General features: G+C 40.6%; 1 protein-coding gene and 1 pseudogene across 3 annotated transcripts; both read right to left on the bottom strand.

The window, feature by feature from the left end:
* Window positions 1–3,512: 3,512 nt before the first annotated feature.
* On the bottom strand, window positions 3,513–9,723 carry LOC110329148 (annotated as a pseudogene).
* A 5,437-nt stretch (window positions 9,724–15,160) lies between these two features.
* Window positions 15,161–24,671, bottom strand: LOC110325388 (RNA-binding protein 4B). 3 transcript variants are annotated; one of them, XM_021203357.2, is made up of 4 exons: window positions 24,540–24,671; window positions 23,534–23,957; window positions 18,480–19,150; window positions 15,161–15,766 (listed from the first exon to the last, which is right to left on the bottom strand). In XM_021203357.2, the coding sequence occupies exons 2-3, from the start codon at window positions 23,943–23,945 to the stop codon at window positions 18,489–18,491; spliced, it is 1,074 nt and encodes a 357-aa protein (XP_021059016.1). In that variant the 5' UTR covers window positions 23,946–23,957; window positions 24,540–24,671; the 3' UTR covers window positions 15,161–15,766; window positions 18,480–18,488. The 3 variants fall into 3 exon arrangements, with proteins under 3 accessions (XP_021059016.1, XP_029393223.1, XP_029393227.1); XM_029537363.1 differs by having other exon boundaries at window positions 15,200–16,770; window positions 24,540–24,660; XM_029537367.1 differs by lacking the exons at window positions 15,161–15,766; window positions 18,480–19,150 and adding an exon at window positions 20,965–21,116 and having other exon boundaries at window positions 24,540–24,655.
* Between the last annotated feature and the right edge of the window lie 923 nt (window positions 24,672–25,594).

The following is a 25,594-nucleotide window of genomic DNA, read 5'->3' as shown; positions in this document are numbered from 1 at the left end:
TGACTTGGGTAATGCCAAGTTCAGCTGTCCTTATCCTAATGGATTAATACTAATGTAGACTTAAGGAGGAAGGAATAGTGAGAGGTGTAGATCATGCGGGCTGTGGGAATAAAAAGCTATCTTCAATTGTTGGAATTGGTTTTCTCAGCTCTCTTAATGCTTGAGGTCATGCTTAGATAAAGATTGACTTCCCAGAATGATGGTAGTGCAGTCCAAGAACTAGTCTCTAGTGCATTTAGAGAATAAGCAGACTTATTAGGTTGAAGCAGGAGAATTTCAGGAGGAGATGTCTCAAAAATGTGAGGTTCTTTTGGAGATTTAAAAGATCAATTATCAAGTACAGTTTTTTTTTTAATTAGAAAAGAAAAAACTTTACAAGAATTATAAATATACTATGTATACCTATAATCTTGGCATTTAGGATGCTGAAAGAGAATGATTGTGTGTATTCTGGTCACTCTGGATAAACAGTACATAATAATGGAGTTTCCAAGCTAGTCTAGGCTGTATAGAGTGACAGTTGGAATAGTGGTTTGTCTTAGTTTGAGATAATATAGCAACGTATGCATAGAATGGTACATGAACACAATAGAAGTAGTTTCTCCACCCCACACCCCTTCCAGGGTTTCTCTGTGTAGCCATGGCTGTCCTGGAACTCATTCTGTAGACCAGGCTGGCCTCAAACTCAGAAATCCGCCTGCCTCTGCCTCCCAAGTGCTAGGACTAAAGGTGTCCGCCACCACTGCCTGGCAAAGTAGTTTTTAAGACTGAAAAGTCAGATGCTAACAAAACAAGCAGATAGCTAGCTTATCTAGCTTCTGTTATATTGATTTAAACTTGGCTGACAGACCTCATTTGTTCTTGTTTTTGTTTTTTTCTGAGACAGAGCTTCTCTGTGTAAAGTTGACTGTCCTGGAACTCAGTCTGTACACCAGGCTGGCCTCGAAATCAACAGAGATCTGCCTCCTGAGTGCTGGAATTAAAGTTATTCACCACCACTCCCCATCGATCTCCAGTTTCTTTATAAAAGGCAGTTCTAATCTCTAAACTGTGATTGTGATTTGATCACTTCCTACTAAGGTCTCTATCTTGATTGTCATTTCAAATGTAAATGAAAGAAAACACCCACAACACACTGAATCCATGGCAGTGCGTTCTGTACATGGAGGCAGTATTTTCATTTAACTGGTAAAGTTTGAATTGGGTAGTGTGTATAAGAGCAATACTCTTAAACTGAGTATGTTTACACATGCCTTGAATTATAGAATTGGAGAAGCAAAGGCAGGTGGATCTTACTGAGTTTGAGGTCAACCTCTTCTAGATAGTTTTAGGAGAGCCAGCAGTTTGTAGAGAGACCGATCATAAAAGAAAGAAATTGGAACGTAATTTTTAAATGTGTCAAATGGTAAGTTAGGAACATCTTATTCAGAAATAGGAAAGGAATGTCTAAAAATAACCAGTTGGTTCTGTAGAGGGAAGGGGATTTTGAAAGTCTCATACATTTGTCCATGTTTTGCACTAATAATAATAAAAGGGTTAAAAATTAAAGGGTTAGTCATGCTTGTACCTTATCCTTCTCCAGCTAACTGATGCCTTTGAGATTGACATCTTGTGAAAGGAATAATGACTTTCTAGCAGGTAACTAGCTTAGAAGTAAAGATGATGCCCTCTGTAGCGATGAGCTAAAAGACAATTTGTTGGAAAAAGTAAACCACCCATTTGGATTCTTCTGTATAGTACTTAATGGTAAGCTGAGCATTTTATTCCCAGATGTTTTACCTAAGTTGCCAAGTCAAATAAGTGCTAAGAGTGTGCCTTAATTTCCTTTAGTTCTTCTATATCTAACATGCTTATTTGGCTTCAGGTATACAACAAGGTGGGATGAATTTTACAATGTAAGGATTATTGATACCAAACTTAGAAAAATCAATAGTACAGAATTTAGTATAGAACATTATTAGTACAGTACAGTCTAATCTGTTCCATCCATGGTGTGGAAAAGGGAAGGAAAATGGCTTTTAGTTGCTGACTTCAACTAAACTAGAGCATTGTGATATATTTAAAGACTTGTTAATATAGACAAGACATTTTTTGCTGGTGGGTAGAGAGGTAGGGTGATGGCTGCAGGTTTTAAACCAGCAGCCTGGTTCTCCATAGCAGGTTTCAGGGCTACATATCACAGTCCTGTGTGTGTGTTGTGGGGAGAAACAGAAACATCAAAGATTTTAATTTAAAGCCAGAGAGGCAGTGTAAGAACTAAAATGGAATGAAAAGGTGCCAACAGAATTCTAGCATGGCACATCTGTGGAGTATGGGTGGCCCAGAGGGAACATCTGGGTATAGTATAGCCATAATCCTGGCTAGTCATGAGGACGAGGCAGGCAAGAGAATCACACATTTGATAACAGGTTATGAAACTTTATGTAAGTACACTGTAGTTGTCTTCAGATACCCCAGAAGAGGGCATCAGATCTCAGATCTGATGGCATCAGATGGTTGAGAGCCACCATGTGGTTGCTGGGATTTGAACTCATGACCTTCAGAAGAGCAGTCGGCGCTCTTAACTGCTGAGCCATCTCTCCAGCCCCATGAAACTTTTTAAAAACCCTTTTTCAGAGTTTGGGATTGTAATGCAATTGTGAAGGGTTCTCACAGTATACAAGCCCCAAACTGCCACAATTAAACTCTGGCATTTGCCTTGAGTCTGTCAATTCAAGGGTAGTCTGGGTAATATAATGAGAGTTTGTCTCAGGAAAAATGATGTATGGGATGAAGTGACTTTTACTGTATTTTCAGTCCTTAGAATGTGATTTTCACAATGTATCTGAATTGCTACTAGCATGAAATGGTGTGCCTTAAAAATTATCTTTGCCATTTAAAGTGGATATATGCCTATAATCTAGCATTGGGGCATGGAGGCTGGAGGATCAGGTTTTCAAGGTTATCTTTAGTGAACAATGAGTTCCAGGCCAGCCCAAGACACTGTTTGGTGGGAGGGGCAATGAGGAACGCTGTTTTGTATTTTAAGAAGGCTATTTTTAGCAGTCTCTTTTTGAAATTCTGACCATCAGCCAAAATAACTACTACTAGATCTGGGATTGCAGGTCAGGGTTTCGCTTGAATGAAGTCAATCCATTCTCACCTGCTGAGTTAGTAATATTACTGTATAAACATATACCTCCACATTTAAATACCTTTTTTCAACTTGATAGATTATAAATGGTTTTTGGGCTGGGTTATATAGCTCAATAGTATAGTATGCAGGAGGCCCTTGATTCAAATCCATCATGAGAGCTGGATGTTGGGTACACTTGTGACTCTTGCACATGGGCTCAGAAGTTTGGGAGGATCAATGAGCTTGGGTGCTCTAGATAAGCTAGAGAAATATAGTGTTGCTCTTTAAAAAAGAAAACCAGAGATCTGAAGCCCATATGTCTACAGAAAAAAAAAATGTTAGAGCTTCTATATATATTTTTTTTTTTTTGGCTAATTATTACTTCCTATTGTGTAAACTAGGTGAACTCTATTTCAAAAGCTTTATTTTTCATTGGGTACGCTATAGATCATTTTTGCAACTTCTTTAACTACATCATGGCAGGTCATTTCTTTCATTTTAAGGTTTTCTATTTCTGTCAGTTCAGCTTTGCCCTGTGGCAGAGTCACAGTAACCAGATGAAATACCTTATGGGTCAATCATACAGAGCTCTCTGTCCTGCCATTTGCACTATCAGACTCCAACATTAAACTGCAGCCCAAAGGTCTGTTAGCATCATAATATGTATAAGCATGTATATACATGACCGCTCTTATCTGCAGTTCTAGGTTTTAGAGATGTTTAGAATCTATAGAAATGATGCAGCCAAAGTTATAAAGTTGGATGTTGCTACTTCTAAGGGAAGAGCATGTGCCAGTAAACATGCTCCTGTCGTTCTAATATGCCAGTCAACATTTAAAAAATTTTGGAGCCATCATAAAGTTTCCAAAGAACTAATTTTCTGCTCCAAATACACTGTCATCTTTACATCTTCTCCTAACTGCTTCTGTTTCCACAGCCTTTTATCTTTTCATGTCTATAAACTTCCATCTTCTTTATAAATTGGTATGTATGATTTGGGTATAGATGATAGCTTTTTTGATACTTCATAGTTTTTCAGGTAAGAAAGTTTAACAACATACCATCACCTGGGTTTTGGGCCTTTTTAGATAACCAGTCTTGGATTGGAAGTTTTTTGCACTTGAATATAAGAATACTCTTCCTTTTTGTTTTATGTATATGAGTATTTTGCCTGCATGTATGTCTATGTACCATGTTCATGCCTAATACACTCAGGTCAGAATAAAGTCATTAGATTCCCTGGAACTGGTGTTACAGATGGTTGTAAGCTACTGTGTGAGTGCTGGGTCCTCTGCAAGAGCACCAAGTGCTAACCACTTGAGTCATCTCTCCAGATCCACTTTTTGCACTTTTGTACAATTTACACTTTTGTGCACCATGTGCATGCTCTTACCCTTAAGTCTGAAAAGATGGTATCATATCCCCTGAAACTAGTTCCCAGCCGTTGTAAGCTACCACAGGGCTGTTGGGAATGAATCTCTCCAGGTCCTCTGTAAGAACATTAATTGTTTAATTCTTGAGTCTTCTTTCTGTTCCCACATTTTTTAAGTTTACTTGGTTTGCAGTGTGAGGTGAGTAGCTGAGTTTGATTTCTAAATGACTACCTAGTTAAAAGGTCTTTAAATCTATTGTGAAAGAACCAGGGAGCTGTTTGAGTGGGTTAAAACTGACAACTTGAGCTCAATACCCAGAACCTTTGGTGGAAGGAGAGAATTGGCTGCTTAAAGTTGTCCTCTGACTTTCATGTATGTACACTTTGATACTCATACACAACATACACATTGTAAATAGAACCTTGGCTACAATATAGCTAGGAAATTATGGTCCTTTTCTCCTCTCCCACTCCCTCCTTTCTTTCTGTGTTACTGAGGTGGGTCTCTACAATGTCCTATCCTAAAGCTTGCTTTGTAGATCAGACGGTCCTCACATTTTCATAGATCCTCCTGCCTCTGCCTCCCAAGTGCTGTCAATAAAGGGGTGTGTGTACACTGATTTATTTTAACTGAAGGCCTGACATGAAGATTCCTTCTACCTATAATACCCTGCATTTCTAGGTAAACTACTGTTCTAGACCAGTTTAACTTAGCTCCTGGGGGCAGAATTAGCCATGGAATAAATTGGGCTGGAATGCTTTGAGTAGGTTTGCTGTAATTTGAGATGTTTTATCTTTTAGAGGAACCTTTGGTGCTTCCTTGTCCACTTGTCACATAATACCCAACATCTGCTTTTCAGAATTTAACTCATGGAGACCTATCAGTCATAACAGGTAATATCTGTCTCCTCACCTATTTCTTCTCAGTCTAGTAACAGTTTACATTTTTTTGTGGGCAACTTGGAAACTTTGTAGCAACAATACAGTCAGTTTTGTACTGAGGACTAAACCTAAGGCTTCATGAATGCTAATGAGTGCTGTGAATTCCAGTTATGTGTGTTCAAGGGAAAGGAGTTTATGCATATGTTTGTATGTGTGTAAGACCTGAGTTGGAAATAGATGTTCTCCACTGTTTGTTTGTTTGTTTGTTTGTTTGTTTTGGAGAGGGTCTCTGTAGCCTTGGCTGCCCCACTTGCTATGTAGACCATACTGGGCTCTTAACTCAGATTCACTTGTCTTTACCTCTTGAATAATGGGTGTGTACCACCTTGCCAGGCCTCTACATTATTTTTAAAAATGTTCTTAAATCTATTGGGGAGGGGGTTCAAGCATGCTAACTGCTGAGCAGTCTCAGTCCTCTTGCTTTTTTTTCCCAAGGAGATGGCCGGGTAGTATTTCTGTTATAGATTTGAGTGTTCTGAAACTATTAGGCTGGCCTCAAATTCATAGAGATCCATCTGCTGGGATTAAAAGTATATGCCACTGTGCCCACCCCTACTGCAGTGTTTGATACAGAGGGTACCTTAGTGAACCCTTTTAGGTTAGACAAACCCCCTGGGATCCTATTTGTTTCTGTTCCTGTTCCTGGGGTGTCTTGTTATTTGGTGTTGGGGAATCACCTCTTAAGTTGTGTTTGTGCAGCTAGCATTTTACCCACAGAGACATCCCTCCATCTCCCTTCCCAATTTAGTTTTGTATATTCATTGTTGGTTTGGCATTTTGCCTGCATATATTTTATATATGTAACTAACACATGCGTGCCTGGTACCTTTGGAGGCCAGAAGAATTCATCGGATCATTAAGAACATAGTTTTACAGACAGTTGTGAGCTGCCACATATTTGCTAGGAATTGAACCCAGGTTCTCTGGAAAAGCAGCAAGAGCTCTTAACTGATAAGCCATTTCCATCCCATTTTGTTTTTAATTCTTGCTCTGTGGTATTAGTAGCCTTCAAATGGTTTATTTCCTGCCTCTGCTTCCCAAATGCTGGGATTACAGGTACTCACTACTCATATTTTAGCAGTCTTACCACATATACCTGCTTTCAGGCATTTGAATCCATATCATGTTCCCTCTAAATTACCTAGTCTTATTAATAAGGCCAGTCCACTCACATACATTTTAGGGCAACTTCCTCTTTCCTGTGGCTTATATACTGTGAAATAATTTCTTTTACTGGATCAGTGTATCAGTATTACATTGTGTTATTTTCATGTAGAGAAAGTTTGGTCATGTTTTCCTTACTGGTTAACTTCATTACTTTCACTTGTCTGAAGCAAAACCTTTTCTATTGTTTGCTTTCTACTATTTGCTTTAATTTTTTTACCTTTTACAGTGTGTGTGTGTGTGTGTGTGTGTGTGTGTGTGTGTGTGTGTGTGTGTGTTGGGGGTGTGTGTGTGGAATGCATGTGGAGGTCAGAAGACAGCTTTTAAGAATTGGTTATCCTGTATGGGTCCTGGGGATGGAACTAAAGTTGTCAGGATTAATGGCAAGTGCATTTACTAACCTAAGCCCCTTGCTTGAGTTTTCTCTTAAAACTTATTTTCATCCAGCCTCTATTTCTACCAATCCAAAATTAGTTTTGTACTAAGCTGTGTCATTTTTTATTTTAAAAGACTGTATTATTTCATGTTCTTTTCATCTTAACATGTTGTCTTTACCACCTAGACTAATGGAAGTGCCATCATCCAAATAAGTTTTATATTAAGGACAGTGAACATAGTAAATAAACAGAATTGTGGGTAAGGGTGTATTGTATTATAATGCATGATAGTGGTCAGAGGATGAGGAGAACTTAAGCAATGAATATGCATACATGTTTTTATAGTAAAGGAGGTCTAGTTTGTTTTTGTTTTTTTAAATTTAGAATGAGAAGCAAATAGACTCTCTTGGGGAGAGAGTTCTAGTTAACTACTGTTTCAGGCATATTTTAAAACAGGTTAGGGTCTGTCCGTCCCTTAGGTATCGTAGGTAGTCCTGATAAGGGCTTTTTTTTTTTTTTTTGGAGCAGTAGGTCTGAGTTTTCTCTTTTCCAGTACTGGAGATTAAGCATAGGTCATTGCACATGCTTACATAGCCTTTGAAGTTAAATTACCTATCCTGGACATGAACTCAAAGTCCCCCTAAGGCTCTTGGAGTAACTTGGATTACAGAGCTGCACAACCAGGCCTAACTCATTTTGAAGATGAAAAGAAAGTTAAGTTTTTAAGCTGTGAAACTGATACGGTTTTGTCTTTTCCCCCCTCTGTTGTATCTTTAAAATTATTTCACACATACACAAAGATAGAAAAGTAAATTCATGTAGATCAGGGATATTTTAACATTTCCCTTGTTTTTGGTGACACATTTCTTACCATGTGGATATGCAAAGATAACTAAAAGTCTGTTTACTATAGATGAGCAAATTTGAATGCTGATGAGATAGATGTGCTTATTTTATAGTTCTTAGCTTGTGTGCAAGTATGTCTGTTCATGTGTCTGAATGTGGGTGCACACATGGCACTAGCTTGCTCTGAAGCTCCCTCAAGCCAATTCTTTGTTCATCTCTATTCTGCTGTAGGAATGCTGAAATTATAGATATGTTTTTATCCAGAGCCATCTCCCTGGTCTGTGCTTATTTAACATAGAAGTTTAAATGTTAATCAACAGTATTAAGTACTTTTCAGAGTTGCTTGCTATTTTTATTTTGTAACTGTCAGTGCTGAGTATATTAACTATTTTGTATAAATACAGAAAACAAAATGGCACAAACTAGGGCTATTAGAGGAATTGCTGAAAAAATTTATACTAATCCTAAACCATAATTCATTTAATCTTTTAAAAACTATAAATGAAGTCAGCAACTTAAAACAACCATTTGTAGAAGGAATCATGCTAACACAATACAGGCCAGTGATAACACCAGTGTGCTACAGTAATGATAGGAAAGTATTAAAAGTCCATTTTTCTATATTCAACCACTGTTTGTCATAAAAGCACTGTAATTCATAAGACACAGTCGACTCAGCACTGACATGTTTCAGACAGTGTGTGTTGACACTGGGTGGGTGTGATGGCATTTTCAGGTCTTGTTTGTTCTGAATCAAGATTGTTGATGACTCATGCACTTGGTTTTTAAACATCTTACATCTATTTACATATGTGACAGGGGAGAGAAAAGAGGAGTGGGGAGATACATAAATGGTGCAAGTGTGAAGGTTGTCCTGCCTTGTGTATTCTGAAGATTGAACTCAGATCATAAGGCTTGTGTCATAGGCATTTTGCCTGCTGGTTCATCTCCCTGACCTCATACACATCTTAAGTTTTTATCATTGCAGATTCACCTTTCACTGTTGCCAATTAATGACACCCTACCCAGCCCCCCAAATATTACACCATTCCTTATGTCAAAATCCCATAGTTTAAGAGACTAATCTCCATTCTCAGGTATGTATTTCCTGGGATCATGGGGCTGTAAAAACCCTTACCTAGTAACTTCTGTTAGTATCAAGGTTTCCAGAACATACTTGTGACTTCTCTTTAGAGACAGTTGTCCTCAATAAATCTTACTGGTTGTTGGAAAGGAGGACTAAGAAAAGTTAAGAGTTAAGCCAGACTTCTTGTACACACCAGCTATCTTACGTTACTCAAGAGGCTAAGGTAGGAGGATCTGGAAGGTCAAGGGCTGCCTGAGATATGTGGAATCAGTTCAAGGCTATTCTAGGCAACTTACCAATTTCAGGCAGAGGATTCTGTCTCAAGTAGTAGAAGAGTGCTTATCTAGTATACTGAGACACTAGACTTAGTCCCTAATATTGTATCAAAATGTGGGAGCCAGGACACATAACTGAACTATGGATGTATTCTCCATGCATATACTACCTATGCAAATAAAACATAACAGTTTAAAATGGATGACTCAGTTGGGGTAGAGAAGATAAAAGTGGTATACTCATGGGAAGCTCACTGACCTCATACACATTTTAGATTTTTATCAGTGCAGATTCACCTTTCACTGTTGCACCATTCCCTAAGTCACAACCCTGCAGTTCAAGAGACTGATCTCTATTCTCAAGTATGTATTTCCTGGGTTTGGTGGGCCCCAGGGATATATGTTGGAGAGTTTACCCTTAGCTTTTTTACAGTCTCCCTCTAGCTGAGTGTTTTTCTGTATAGCTTGATCTGTGTTATGACACTTGACAGTGTTTAAAGGATAACCAGTGTTCTTAGTCTGTGTAGTTTGTGGTACTTACCCATTTTTTTTTGCTTATTCATTGACCATTCTTAAAAAATCAGAAAATTCTCTGCAATACCATAATATACCTCATATACACTCCAGTTTCTACTGCTGAGCTTCAGCCCTTACACTCAACTTTATTTCCTGGAACACATAAAATAAACAGTAGTAACTGTTTTATGGAAACTATCCCTTGAATGATGAGCTTTCCTTGAGTACACCACTTTTGTATTCTCTAAACTAATTGGTTCATATCCTTTTTTTCAACTGTTGTTTTATCTGTATGTATGTGTGCCATGTATGTGAAATGCCTGGGTGGCCTGAAGAGTGTGTCCTCTGTAAAGCACCCAGTGCTTATAAATTTAACTTTTTGGTGGTGGTAGTGGTGGTGGTGATCACAGGGTTACAGTCCTGATTGTCATAAAGCTAACTATGTAGATCAGGCTGGCCTCAAACCCATTGAGATTCTCCTACCTCTTTGCCTCCTGAGTATGGGATTAAAGGGGTGTACCATCTCTCCTGGCCAAAAAAAAAAAAAAAAAAAAGCAGTTAAAAAAAAAAAAAAAGCAGCTATCAATCGGTCCAGAGCTAGATTCTGAATTCTGGAGTGGTACCACAGGATTTAAGAATGATCACTTTGTGGCTAGAATTATCCCAGCCAATGAATATAAGAGTTCAGCAACCAGGACTAGAGAGAGATGGCTCAGTGTTTAAAAGCACTGGCTGCTCTTGCAGAGGACCTGGGTTCATTTCCCAGCTCCCACATAGCAGCTCACAACTGTCCGTAACTCCAGTTCCAGGGGATCTGACACCCTCACACAGGCATACATGTAGGCAAAATAATTGCACATAAAATAAAAACAAATTAAGGAGTTCAGCAATTTTAAAGCCCCATGTAATGACCTACCCCTTGATCTACTACTTGGGAAACTGAAGGGCTGCCACAAATCTGATCCCAGTCCAGTCTATTTAGTAAGTTCCTGGGATATGTGTATATTTTCCTTTCCCTCTCCCTCTCCCAAATTTCCAAGAATGGGAAACTCCCTGAGGGTCCTATATGAGTAAAAAACTGGAGCCGGGAACCAAACTTAGGCAGACTGCTTCCCTTTTGGGGGAGCCATTTTGCAGACAACCAACCTCTTTATGTCCTTGGGAAAAGTTCCGTGCAGTGCATTGCATACTTTTCTGTGCCTGTCTTCACTTTGTGGCTGGAAATCAGAGGGAAGGAGTAGGTCAAAGGCTGTCACAGGCAAACCTAAAAGATGAAGCAAGGCTTTGTTACAGGAGTTTTTGGGCTTTTTTTCTTTTTGCCAAGCAGAGCTGAGCTTTAGTAGTTCTGTGTCTCTCTCCCAACCCTACCAAAGCATTGCACTAGCACCAGGAAGTTTTTGAGGAATCTGGCCCCCTTTCTCCCAGGTAGTGATGATATTTAAATCAGCATTTAAATGATATATAAATTTACTTTCCTTTTTATTTACAGTATTTCACAGAATGCTGCTTCTAGGGCTGTTCTTATTTGGGGGCTCTGCCTAGTCCCTAGGGCTTTGCCTCACACAGGCTCAAACATCACAGGAAGAAAATCATGGAGGCAAAAGGACAGATATATTATTTTTCTCATTCCCCCAAACTGTGCCAGCAACTTACCTCAGTTCTCACCACTCCTCACATTCGATATCTCTGTAGACAACTGATAAGTGTAGGTTTTTTGTTTGGTTGGTTTAGAGACAGAATCTCTGTATCTTGGCTGCCCTGGAACTCATCATGTAGACCAAGCTGGCTGGCTTTGAACACACAGGGATTCACCTTCCAACACTGAGATTAAAGAAAGGGCCTGTGCCACCACCATACCTGACTAGTATAGTTCTGGTTTAAAAAAAGATTTTTTTTAATTGCCTGCAAGTGTGTATGTTTACCACATTTGTGCCTGGTACCCGCGGAGGTCAGAGAAGGTATTGTATCCCTTTGGATGGGAATTTATAGTTGTTTTAGAAATAAATACATTTTTTTCTTGGGCAGTTCTAACTAGTTGAACACTTAGTCTTTCCCAGTATTTATTTATTAGGGGCAAGTGGAAAAAAAAAAAGTCTTTGTATAATTTTACCATCAAAGCTGTTGCAGTCACTAGCCACTTAGATTATATAAAAATTCATGCACCTGGAGAGATGGCTCAGTTAGCATGCTGTGTTGTGGAGGATGTGAGTTTAGTTCCCATCACCCCTATGGTAGCTAACAACCTTCTCTAACTCCAGCTCCAGGGATCAATGCTGTCTTTTGGCTTCCTCGAGCACCTGTCTACATATGGCATATAGCAGTTACATAGATACACACAAATAGGAAATATGGAATACCACTAGAGATTCTGCGGACATCAGTACCTGCACATTTGGTTACATTTATTTGATCCAAGGTCTCTGTGTAGTACTGGCTGTCCTGTAGCTTACACAGAGATCTCCTGCCTCTGCCTCTGCTTCCCGAGTCCTGTGACTTAAGGCGTGCACTACCATGATTACTCATCTTAGTTTTGTCTGGTGCTTTGCATACCAATCACAAAGGACTCTCAGTGGCTTTGTTTGAATTTCTTTTGTGTGACAACAGGACCCATCCCACTTTCCTGTGGAATGTTGGAATTAACATGGGCCTTTCATACTTCATTCGCTACTAGGAGTGTGGACATGGACCTCTGTTGATTGTCATTCTGGCCTTTTCAAAAATTCAGAAGATTGTTAGGTATAAAATATGTGGAGTCAGAAGTGGTGGTATACTCTTGTAGCCAAAGCCTGAGAGGAGATGGTGCAGGGTGGCAGGGTTTGAGAACAGTCTGGGTACCAAAGGGAAGGGAGACCCTATCTCAAAAGAAAGAGAAGGGGATAGAGAGATGGCGATGGCTCAGCAGCTAGGAGTTTGATTTTCTAGCACCTATGTGTGTAGATGTGTAATATCTGCGCAATGCCCTCTTCTGGCCTCCGTAGATAACTAGGTTTATATATCCAGGCAAAATAACCATTCATATAAAATAAAGTCTTGTAAAATGTGTTGGGTTAGGTTATTATATAGCTTAAGAGCATTTGGCATACATAAGGTTTTATGCTTGGTCTCCAGCACCCTCATCTAAATTAAGAAAATTTCACATGTGATCAGAATGTTCATTTTACCATTTCCATACAGGGGGACAGTAAACTTTAAGCAGGATTTAGTTCATCATTCAGATTTAATATACAAGAACTCAAGATTTATAAAATATTAAAATAATTTCTCAGATTGTTTGTTGAGGCTTATGCCTGCCTATAATTTTAACACTTTGGGGGTAAAAACTGGATGATCAGGAGTTCAAGACCAGCCTCAGCTATATAGCAAATTAGAAGCCAGCATGGGATAAATGAAATGTCTCAAAACAAAAAATGCAAAATAAAAGTTTTGGTTGGGGATGTAGCTCAGTTGGTAAGGTGCTTACATACCATAGATGAAGCCCTGGGTTTGATCCACAGGACTACATAGAACTGGACAGTTACATGTATATAATCCCAGCCCTCAGGAGGCGAGATGATCAGATCAGGTTGGGCTACATCGACCCAGTCTCAAGAACTAAAATGGTTAATGTTTCATGCATAAGATCAGAGCTCATATTCCTAGGACTCTTGGAAAAGCTGGGTTCTTAGGTGAACAGCAGAGATGGGGAAAGTAGGACGGTAACTGGAGAGGACACTAGGACTGGTTGGCAGCTAGTTCACGTGGACACCCCATATATTGACATCTTATTTCAGTCTTTGTGCACTTGCGCGCACACACACACACACACACAAAGATATTTTTAGAAGAGCTGGTGAGATAAGTAAATATTTGCTGTCCCCTAGGACCTATGATGGAGCAAACAACCTCTGAACGTTTTCTTCTGACCTCCACCTGTGCTTCTGCACTGGCACTCACCTACGTATACAAACACATACAAACTTTAAAAATTAAAGAGAGGGGCTACAGAGATGGTTCAGTTTTTCTGAGATTGGGTCTCATAGCCCAGGCTGGCCTCCAGCTCCTAATAATCCAAACTCTGTTTTGAGTGTTTAACAGTGTATGCCATGGACCCAGCATAATTGTCTCTGTAGAAAGTACTTTTTTTCTGATCCAGCATTACTTACTGCATTAGTGGCTTAGGTGTGGTGATCCATACATGGAATCCTAGCATGTGAGGCATTAAAGGGGAAAGATCAGTAGGAGTTCAAAGAAAGCTTCAGCTACATTATGATTTCAAGACCAATGTAAGCTATACTTAAAAACTAGCTCCCCCTTAAAACAGACCCATCTTACTAATTTTAGCCAACGCCTAACCCTAGCAGAAATACTAACACTTTGAGAAGAAATCACATAAGAATTCATAAAGGAATTTACATGCACTTGGGGAAAAATCTAGGGAACTGACCCCAGGCTTTGTGCTCTATATGGCTAGCCTCCTATTTTTTTTATTATTTTTGAGATTTTAAATTTATGTATATGGATGTTTTGCCACATGCATGTTAGACCTACCCTTGGAGATCAGAAAAGGACATCAACTCCCCTGGAACTGGAATCATAAGATAGTTGTGAGCCACCAGTATGGGTACTGGGAGTTGAACCTGTCCCCTCTGGAAGAGCAGTCCATGCTCTTTGCTGCTAAGCCATCTCTTCAGTGCTCTGCACCCCAACCCCAATTAGCAAAAGATAAACAAGAATGATGGCTTATGTCTACTTCAAAGATTTGGGAGGCAGGAGTATCAATGCAAGTATGAGACTGGTCTGTTCTACATGGCATGTTCTAGGTCCACCAGGGTACATAGGGACAATTTGTCTCAAAATACACAGAAGAAAAGGAAGAGTGAGAGAGAGTATCTATCAAACCTATCTGGGAGGGTGTTACCAACTAAGTGTATGAGTACCTGAATGTGTGTGGGTGTGTGTGTATACTAATGTGTCTGCCTAGTGCCTGGTGGGCATCAGATCTCTTGGAACTGGAGTTATATAGATGGTTGTAAGCTATCATGTGGGTGTGGGGAACTGAACTGGGTCCTCTGTGCTCTTAGTCACTGAGCCCACCTCTCCAGCCCCTAAAAAGTTCATTCTTTACACTGGCCCAGAAAAGTGTGTTGTACATTGAGTCCACTTAACAGGATTTAGGAGCTACTCTAGCATAGCCTTTTTATGACGCAGTATTTTGTATGGGACTTCTATCACTAGTACCTTGGCTGTCTGGGTTGGTTAACCTTTTAGCTGCATAATAGCCCTAGTTATTTGGAGAAACGAGCTTGACCAGATATACCTAAGTGTCCAGTGTTTCAAGAGTCTAGCTAATCTCTGAAACCATATATTGCTGAGCTCAATTTTTCTCTGTACATTTTAGGCATTCACATATTTGAATTTTATACTTCAATCACAACTTAAGATCAGAAGACACTAGTGGTAAATAATGGTCACTCAGTTAAGAAAAGATTAAGTATTAGAAACATTTATTTTTTTTTCCAAAAAAAAAAAAAAAAATGTGGGAGGAGTGGAATAAAACAAGGCTAAATTTCAGCAAATGCTGTACCACGATCACAGGTCAGACACAACCGAAAAACAAAACAAAATCAAACCAAAACAACAACAAAACCCCAATGGTCCTAGCAACTTCAGAAGACTAGCTTCAATGTTAAGAGTCCAGCACTAACAGAAGAGTTAAAGGTTGCTTGCCACTACACGGTCATTTTAAAGGGAAAGGAGATGCTGTAGGAAGGCAGGGAAAAGGGCTCAACTCCTAAGAAAGCAAGATTAAGAGGGGCTTCCACTGTACAGGAAAAGGGATGTCAGCATAATCCTTACCTAGGGCTGTTCAGAGGCTGAGAATATAAGGAACAGAGTGAAAAGCTACAGACAACTAGCATCGAGGAAAGAAAAGTCAACTTAGAAGAATTAAATTAAGAAAGAAAACATAGTTGGTCACAAATTCCTTTGTTTACTGAAACATGAAGCAATGGAAACATCCTGGCAAAGGGGACCGCGAGGACCAAGTTCTCATATATGACCGCAGCCCGAGGGTTCAGTCCGCAATTATCCTACCTGAAAGAAAGCAGAACACAAGAGGCTTACACAATGCCTGGAGTGCAGTCTGGTTCCGAGTACAAGGGCCCTGGTCCCGTCCTGTATGCCAATGGGGTGGGGGAGGGGTGACACAAAGAACAAAACAAAATCAAGTCAGGTTTTGGGTTGAATGTATATCCCACAAAATCACCCCAAAGACTAATAGGTACAGCTAGGAACCTACATAAGCTATATGCTGCACACAATACAAAACTGCTGATAGTATATAAACCCGCAAACCCACCATTCTCCTATCTTTTAACTCGGGTAACCCCTATAGTAGAAGGCTTCAAGGAAGGTATAAATCTTCAATAGCTACAGATTCATTTGGGGGTCCAGAAAAAAAGCAAAAGATGGCTAATTTATCAGGTAACGGTCAATTTCTTTCTTTTAAGAGTTGGGATCTAAGTATGTTGCGCAGTATGAGCATAAACTTCTGAAGTAAACCTGAGTAGCTGGGACTACAGGCATCCACCACCCATGCATGCCCAGCCCAATTTACTATTACAGATGTTCCAAAGAAAACATTCAAAAAGCATAGTCACAAAGAATACTGTTAAAGAACAGTTGGTCATTCACCCTTTAAGCTATCTCTCTACATGTTACACAGTCAGTTCAGAGCCATAGTTGCAGTAGTTTCCTAATTGACCAAATAACCCCTGACAAATCAAAAGAAACTACTGCTAGGACTGTCTTAATTCCTCCATTGATGGTGGGAACTCCAGACACCAATGGCAGGGGGAAAAAAAAAATTAACTCACACCAAGCTCCTCTACTTAATACAGACACAGGGCCAAATCTTGGTCTTGATCTGTGCCAATCGACTTCAAAAGCTGTGATGTTCTTGGATCAGTTCTGTTAGGGTGAGACCCGAATTTGGATCCCCAACAGTTGTGGAGAATTTCATCCTGGCAGCCTCATTAACATCAGGCTCCTGGGACTGCAACCAACTCAGGGTTATTCAGTCCATTTGAGGTTCACACCTGGAAGGTAAGTTTCTTTAAAAGTCATCACTAAAAAGAGGTTAGTTGAGCACCTACTGACCAATGTTTAAATTCACTTTTAAAATGTCCTAAAAACACCCTTAAAGGCTATAATATACTACCTTAATGTTTAACTTTGATACTTGAGAGAAAAAAAGTTAATCTAACAGATTTATGCCAACTTTATCGGAGGTATCTCACAAAGTAGAACTAGGTGTAAAATTAGCAAACTCCATTCACATGTTGAACACATGGCTGAATGATGGTTCTAAGAAATCCCAAGTCTCAATGACACAAGTGTATAGCATATAAACTTAACAAAACATGCATGCCATTCTTTTCTCAATACATATATGAACACGGGATAAGTTGAGAACATTGAAGTGTCAGTGGTAACCACACTGTTGGGGCTTTAACTCAAGTGATGCTCAATTTCAATGTACAAGGAAAACCATGAGAGAATTGTAAATTATAAATGCTATTTTCATTCTAGACAAATTTACTTGTCTCTGGGTATCTCCAATCTTGCCATTCCAATACTGTACACATTTCTTGAAATAAGGAAACATTGAATTTCCTGTGTCACCACCTATATTTTGGCACATCAGAAATTATTTTATCTAATTCCTTTGAATGTTCCCTTAAAACAAAACTATCTTAGAGAAACAGGAATTTTATCATAGGCTATGAAGAAATAGGGTGTAAGCACCTATATCAAACAGATGGATACTTTGGGCTAAATAAGGACTTCATAGAATACAAACATGAAAACAGGCAATACTGAAGTGTCTTAGAATATTAAGGCTTTATCTGATGCACAAAGCACACTTTTCGTTTGATAAAGGCTAATAAGAAATAGTTGGGTTTTGTTATCTGTAACTTGGGGTTACTGCTCTATTTCCTAGACTTTACTAAAACTTGATGTGTAGCCTAGGTTTTCCTCTAACTCATCATAATTCTCCCACTTAATCTTCCCTGGTACTGAGAGAAACTAAAGGTATGCACTACTCTACGAAGTATTTTATTAACAAACTGGAAACCCTTGAAGTTAGTTGAAACTCTCCCTGTGCTGTCCATTACTAGCTCCCAAATGGCACCCTTCACCCTAACCATCACAGAAGTTCTGTAGTGGAGAGTATGATTTTATCTTGTTTTTTAAAGACAGGGTTTCTCTGTGTAGCCCTGGCTGTCATGGAACTTTGTATATCAGGCTAGCCTCATTCAGAGCTCTACCTACCTGCCTCTGTGTCCCAAGTGCTAGGATTGGGTGTGTGCCACCACCTACTGGCCAGAATTTAAGAGTCAGCTCTGAGTCTGAATTTTGGCTCTATCATGAGATACCATATAATCATAGGCAAAGTACTGATGCTCTCTGAGCCTTAGTTTTCCTGGATGAGAATATAACTACGCAACAAAAGGCCAACATGTTACCTCTCCCTGCCTTTCTTTCTTCATACCAAGTATCTTTTTACAATTGGTTAAATAATATTTTCCACTGAGCATGTTCATGTTTCAGAAGAAACACATTGGAATCACACTAACTCCTCAACAGGTCAAGTAAACCTGTGGCGTAAACTATAGAAAATACTCAAAACATGTAATTTTTGCTTTTTGGTATGGTCCTGTTTGGTGATTTGGCTCCTCAGTGAAGCAGAGGTCTCTTGTAGGGAACTAAGTGCAAATTGTAACCACATCCTCCCCACTCTCACCTCCAGTTTTTAAAAGGCTGAGTACCGTGTTCGGTCCACATACTGCTCCCGCTCATACCGGGCCATGTCATACAGAGAATTCCGAGTTGCTGCTGAAGCCTGAGACATCTCGCTCTCTGGCCCATAACCGTAGCCCTCTCCAACTGCGGGGAGCACAGCCGCATTCCGACGTAGTGGGCTCCTGTCCCTTCCATAATAGGAAGAGGAAGCGGCAGCAGCCATTGCAGCTGAGGTGGCAGCTGAGCCAGAGTTCTGCAATAGGTGTCTGTCATACGGATCAACAGAAGTGGAGTTGAGGTGACTGGGTACAGCTGAGCTCTGGACTTGAGGAAGATGAGGCATGGTCTGCTCTGCATAATTGTATGCGGAAGCTGCAGCTGCCGCCGCCACAGCTTCATAAGATCGGACGCGGTAGCGCTTATAGTAGTCGAGTGCTCCATAGGCATCGTTGTAATACATGGACTCCCCATAACCCATAGTATAAGGTGTGCGCACTGCTCCATACTGTTCATTGTACTGCTCAGTAAAGTCTGCCACACGCCCTGTACGGTCTACTGGGCACTCTTTGGACCAATGTCCTTCTTTACCACACCGATAGCAACCACTCTGGTCTCCCATCCCAGGGGCAGTCCGAAGCCGGCTAGTTGACAACTGTACATGCATTCGTTTGCCTTGAGGAAACAGATTAAAATTATTACTCATTAACACTCTTTTCACTCAAATGAAAGTAAACGTAAAATATATGGACATACACACTCCTGGGCCCCTTCATTCAGCAATCCTTTTCAAAAAATTGAGGTTTCAATGAAGTGAAACCCATAAGTTGGAGTCCTTGGAGATCAGTAAGTATACCAGTAACACAGGAGACTCCCTTAGTTGTGTCTCCACAGCCTATTTCCTTCCCCAATGTAAAGAGTGCAAAAATTGCTACCTTTTCCTGTGACTGTTATTACCTCCAAATCAAACTAGACATCTAACAAAACCTTAATACTAATAAAACTAATAGAAGTTTTAGAAGACATCTTTTCTACCTCTGAATTCATGTTAGAGCTGAGAAAAGCATATGCCCCTTAGCATGTATTATGACACCATTGTCAACAGCAATCTTCTATCCACCATGTTTCTAGATTTCAACTCCTTTTTTCACAAGCAGAACTGTTTGAACATAGCCTCTTACAATAGGTACTAAAAATTACCAGGTTCTGCGGTTGGACATGGATTTCTCAATAGTTTAACACTTGGCTACTGTATGAAAGGCCAAGTTTGATCCCCGGACCAAACAAAAATAAAATAAAAACAGCACCAGCTTTTTAGGAACTGTTCTCATGTAAAAGAATGACCAACATTTTATTCTTACCATGCAGAACATAATTTCTCTATAGTTGCCTAAAGAACTGTGAGCACCCATTCAAGCAATACACATATACATGCTTCTAGAAAATTACCACTGAGAAATAGCTAAGAACTCTTTTGCCCAAGAGTTTATGTACCACCCAATCCAGGGACCCTTGTCTCCAACCTAAACCATCTTTAATGAGAACAGAGATGCTTAGCTAGGCTGTGGTGGTGTATACCTTTAATCCCAGCACTCGGGGATCAAAGCAGAGACAGGTGAAGAGAAACAGAGTTCAAGGTCAGCCTGGTCTACAGAGTAAGTTCCAGGACAGCCAGAACTCACTGGAGAAACCCTGTCCCAAAACAAAAGTGTTCAAACTTATGACCCCAGCTACTAGTCTTCATCATAACCACTGATGCTGTCAATAGATAGATGGTGTTAATTCTCTGAAAGTATCATGTGCTACATGTACTCATCAGAAACATTTCTGTCCTCATTTATACCTCCTATGTAAAGTTCTCTTATAATTGAGAGGATAAGCCACTTTCAAACAGACATACATAATGACATTGAGCTGTGTAACTGACACATTACTCCAATTGTCAAGTCAGAATAACCATGCCAATCTAGAAAGGAAACACTCTGCATTAAAGTCTTCTTTTAAGGGGAAAAAACCAAATGAATTTGTTGAGTTTGATGGATTCTGACTGAGTTCATTTTCCATTGAAATACAGTGATTTTACTTGATGTCTCTGCCCTACCTTAGTCATGCTTTTAGTGTAGAGGATGAGAATGCTTTAGTGTGGCAAAATCTATTTCTATAGTTGTGAAAAGGATGCCAGAAATTTATCTTTTTAAAACTTAGAGCTAGAAACAGGTTTTCCTTGTTTTGTATTCTTTCCAAAGGTTATGTGGGCTTTCAATTTAAAATCTCTTCTAAAATCACTTCTCGGCCCTTTGGTTAAGATCAAATGTAAAATCTCTAAAATTCTGTGCTTCAGAATCGCCAAGTTACTGATATTTTCCAATATTTACCAGAAAATCAGCCCAGAAAAAGCATTTTCTCTTGAAAACTAGAACAAAAGAGACTATTAAAATGCTAAAGAGTTAATCCTAATTTTGAAGGTCTACTTTAGGTAAAGGTTCACAGAAGACTGGAGATGTAGGTGACATAATAATGCTCCATTGATTTGTCACTAAAAAGACACCCCTACATTCTTGCATATCGTTCCCAATTCAGCTGTCTGGAACTTGGGAACAGCTTCTTTGTGGTTTCCAATTCAAACTGCATTCACTGCTGCCTGTGGAGAGGAAACATCTTGAAAGCCCCAGGTAAGCTTAGTTTATGTTTAGAAGTTACACAATGCAGAAACTTAAATATTAGACAAACATTAATGCACAGAAGTAAAGATTCAAAAGATGTTCAAAGTGGCACTTTTTCAACCAAAAAAAGAATTAAGTTGAACAAAATGCCAAGTTGGGATCTAGATTGTAATTTCAAGAAGACATGTGACAGGCTTATATGTACAATTCCAGCACTTAGAGGTCTGAATCAGGATTGTGATTTTGAGGGCTGTCTCAGCAAAGAAACAAACAAACCAAAAACAAACAAACAAAACAAAAAAACAAAAACCAACCAACCAAACAAACAAAAAAACCCAGTTACTCAGTACTAAACTTTTATGTTACATCCTAGAGAAAAAAATTAGCCGAGTACAAAAACACCTGCATATGTAAGCAAGAGTAAATCACTCTTCAGAGGAGCCAGAAAAAGAATGTGATACCAATAAATGATTCTTTTTCAATTCAGTTTATTATCTGTACTTTCTATGGAAGTGAGATATATATATAATAAAAGTTACGTCCATTGCATTATTCAGTTCCCTGTTTCTTTGTAATTGTATCTGTTATTAAGCAAATATAAGGGATAAGAAGTATAACTTAGTGGAAATGTGTACACAGCATGCTCAAGATCCTGGGTCCAATATTCAGCACCAAAAAACCAGCAAACAAAAATGTCCCATGTACTCATCCGTTTAACTCCCATTTCCTTTAAAAAGTAAAAGGGCATATATTATACATTGAGAATTTTATCTGCAAATTTAGTTTTGTGTTTTTTTGTTGTTTTTCATTTTGTTACCTTCTTCAGGAATGGGGACATACGGACTCATTGTAGAGGAATATTTGTTGGGGCCCTTGGATGGCCCCAGAACAAAAGTGGTGGGGCAGGAACTCCTTCCTGTCCTCTTATGACCTCTTTCCACATCAAGTGAGAATTAGGAATGTTTAGAAAGTGTGCTAGTATTGTTCCAAAATAAAAGAAAAATATAAAGTTTTAACTGTCGCATTTTAAGTACTTTCCTAACCAGAGTAGAAGCAATCATGGTTGCAAATAGCACTCAACTTTAATTATATATTGCTTTTATTGTCAAAATGCACTTATTACCTCACTGCCATCCTTTCACAGGCACATGAGAGATTGTTAGTTTATAACGGGGTAAAGCATAGGGAATACACTTGTCAATTTGCTGGTTAAGGACAGGAATTAGCTACAACTTTTACCCTAGGCTTTCAATAACTAAAGGCCAGGGTATTAGTGGTGAAGCTAGAATACATAATAGTGAGCCTCCAGTAGGCATCGCTATTTGCATATTTATACTTTTCTAATTTAAGTTTACCTTTTCTCCACCATTTCACTGTTTTCTAGTAAGAGGACCTTTGTATATTTAACTTTTAGGCCACAAAAAGATGTTGACTTAGGAACTAGAAAAGTAGACTTGAATTTGTGGTCCAACATGATAGTGTCAATAAAAGACTTGCAGAACTGCTAACCAATGGACTTCCTGCAAGGTGGTCTGATCTGTTTCCTAATACAGTAGCCATTCACTCACTCTTGCCCACATTGGAAAAATCTAATTTGAAAATTTACTTAAATTTAAATTTAGTAGCCACATGTAACTAGTGGTTACTACAGTGAACACAATTCGAGGGTTTTCAGACAAGCTCCTATGGTATTGGTGATAATACATACACACTCATCAATATACGCAATATAATAAGCTCTATTATGTCCTTGATGATATTTCCCCAGAAGCAAGACCATCATTCCTATCCAATTTTTAAAGAAAAAAAATTCTTTTTTCTTAGCCTGTTAGAGTTAAGTAATAGTTAAATGGAGCAGAAGAACCTATGACATGTTTCCTGGCTTTGCCTGTAGTAGTTCAGAGACTGAACAAACTTGAACACCCCAAAGATACCCATTTACCCAACCAGACTCACCACAGATTCTCATACTGCACTTCTTCTAGATTTCCTTTTTCCTCTTTACTACCACCAGCCATCATCAAAAGCAGTAGAGGGTAAAAACTCTCAAAGGCTCCTGGGTCACCACAAACCAGCTATAAAGTCGTCACCTCTAGCCCTTCTCACACTACCTACTTCTCTGCCTAGGCAACTTAAGACTTCTGACAGTACTCAAGTGAATGAAGACCAAAGGAAGGAACCCACACAGTCGTGGAGAAAGATCTTGGCAAATACAATGGAAAATGTTTACTTCCCCAAGAGTAAATTATGCTTAAGAGTAGTAAACATAATCTATTCTTTGCATTTTAAAGAATGGTAGAAGCCACTCTCATAGCCCCATGGTCTCGTGTTCTTCCCTCTGCCTTGAGCTAGAGACTCCACGAAGGTCTGCCACCCAATCCCCAGAGCAGTTCACCTTGAAACTCTGTGTTGTCGAGGCCCCTGATGGCCTCCACCGCATCCTCTGCCCGCTCCATGTGTACAAAGGCATAATCTTTCACGATGTCACATTCGATGACTGGGCCGTACTCCTCAAACTTGGCCCGAAGCTCTTGGTTGGTACAAGTGGGGCTGATGTTGCCCACGTGTAACTTGGTTGAAGCTTTGCTCTTATTCTTGCTGGCTTCCACATTGATGTTCACTCCGTGCAGCTTGTAGTGGTGCAGGTTGCGTATGGCATCCTCAGCGGCCGTCTTGTCCTCTATGTGCACAAAGCCATAATTCTTAATGATGTCACATTCCAGCACCTTCCCGTACTGCTCGAAGAGTGAGCGGATCTCCTGCTCTGTGGCCTCCCGGGGCAGATTTCCAATGAACAGCTTCACCATCCTGACAAGAGCCTGGCAGAGAAGAAACAAGATTTTAAAAGTCAGGTGTGAAGTGAGAAACTCTACAGCACACCCCGACCCTCACAGTTCTTTTTGAGAGAGGAACTGCTGTGTGACAATGCCAACAGAAGGTCGGGGGTCCGAATGCACAAGAAGGTCTAAGATATATATATCCGTGAGGTCAGGCACATTGACTCTACAAGGTTAGCTGCTTCACGGTTTAGCACAGGGATGGAAGACAAGCGGAAGGCATGAAGTATCTGAATGTCCCTAGTTACGGGGTTTTGGAGGGAAATCTGTGTACCTCTCCACAGCGCGGTATCCCCTCCCACCATACTCCAAGAAGGAAAGCCCTCTTTCACCCAACACTGGACCCCTATCCTCAGCGGCCCAACCTCCGTTCCTTCATCCCAACAAAGACTCGGTCCGACCCCTGCCCCGCCCCCTCTGGAGACCCGGCCCCGCCTCCTTTCCTTGTCTTCCCGGGACCTTCCTCAGAAGATGAGTGGCCCCAAACCCGAGCCTTCCCGGCCCTCCGAGGTCCGGCCCGGCCCGTTCCTGGGCTTCCCACACACCCACAGCATCCTCTCCTACCTCCGGGTGGTGCCGGCGGTGGCGGCGGGTCCCGCGTCAGAGAGAACCCTACAAAATGGCGACGGCCGCTCGAGCCTCGGCGCGACCGGGCGCTTTCTCGCGCGCCAGCTCACGCACGCGCGAGTGCGCGCTGCCTGCCTCCCCTCCCCCTCGCCGGAGCGGGGCGACCAATCCTGCGGCCGCACACAACTGTCCGCCCCCCGTGCGGGGGTGGGGTCACGTGGTGACGGCACTGCGGAGCGAAGGTCAGCCCGCCCCCAGCACGGGCTAGCCAATCACCGCCTTGGGAGGGGGTCGCGGCTGGCGCGTCAAGAGGGCTCAGGAAGCAACCATTGCCTTGGCAAAACCGTAAGGCCTGGGGGCGTCTCTAAGCATCACAATGGATCGTGGTATTGGGCGCACAGTCGAGGGGGCTGATGACAAAGGGTTGTCTCACTGGGCCCGCTAGAAGGGAGTTTTCTCAACCTCTGGCGGCTGAGAGCGGTACTTCAGAAATCCAGGCACTACCACATCTTAACCTAATCTTTCCCTTGTTTGGGTAGGAAGGGGTAAGAATTCCCGTAAAACAATTTAATTTTCAGTGCAATAGCGTTGTTCATTGGTGAAGAAGCTGAGACTGAGAGTCTAGTAGAAAGATAATCTGTGTTAGAACTGGGTTAGGGCTGAGGGTGGCATTTCTCTATCCAAACTATACTTTGTCATGTTTATTCATGAATATACGTGGGCTGGGCTTTCCCTCGTAGTGTCTGTCTATCGTGGTTCCTGAAATGTGGTGCGCGTTACCAATGAATACGTTGTCTAGAGGTCCAGAGATAATCCAGGTTTTGGGAATGTGACTGACAAGGGTTCCGCATCCATCCCAAGCTGCCTGAGGTACAGGCAATTGTCAGGCTCCCTACTCTTTGTTGCGGTCCAAGGGCACCTCCTGGTGGCAAGCAGGGTACCAGCTTGATGGATCACTCACTATCACAAAGCATCCGGTTTACAGACATTGATGGATTGAATTTATCTCCTAGAAGAGGCACCTGGATGGCTGTCAGACCATCCCCATTGTT

The sequence above is a fragment of the Mus pahari genome, chromosome 1, assembly GCF_900095145.1.
Source record: "Mus pahari chromosome 1, PAHARI_EIJ_v1.1, whole genome shotgun sequence".
Lineage (NCBI taxonomy): Eukaryota > Metazoa > Chordata > Mammalia > Rodentia > Muridae > Mus > Mus pahari.
Note: the sequence above shows the minus strand (reverse complement) of the source record. Positions and strands in the feature narration are given on the sequence as shown.

Bases quoted from the DNA above. Each gene is read 5' to 3' on its own strand.
- LOC110325388 (XM_021203357.2), bottom strand. From the start codon at position 23,945: ATGGTGAAGCTGTTCATTGGAAATCTGCCCCGGGAGGCCACAGAGCAG. The intron at 19,151-23,533 runs GTGAACTGCTCT...TGTTTCCTCAAG, and splicing joins CGACAACACAGAGTTTCAAG to GCAAACGAATGCATGTACAG.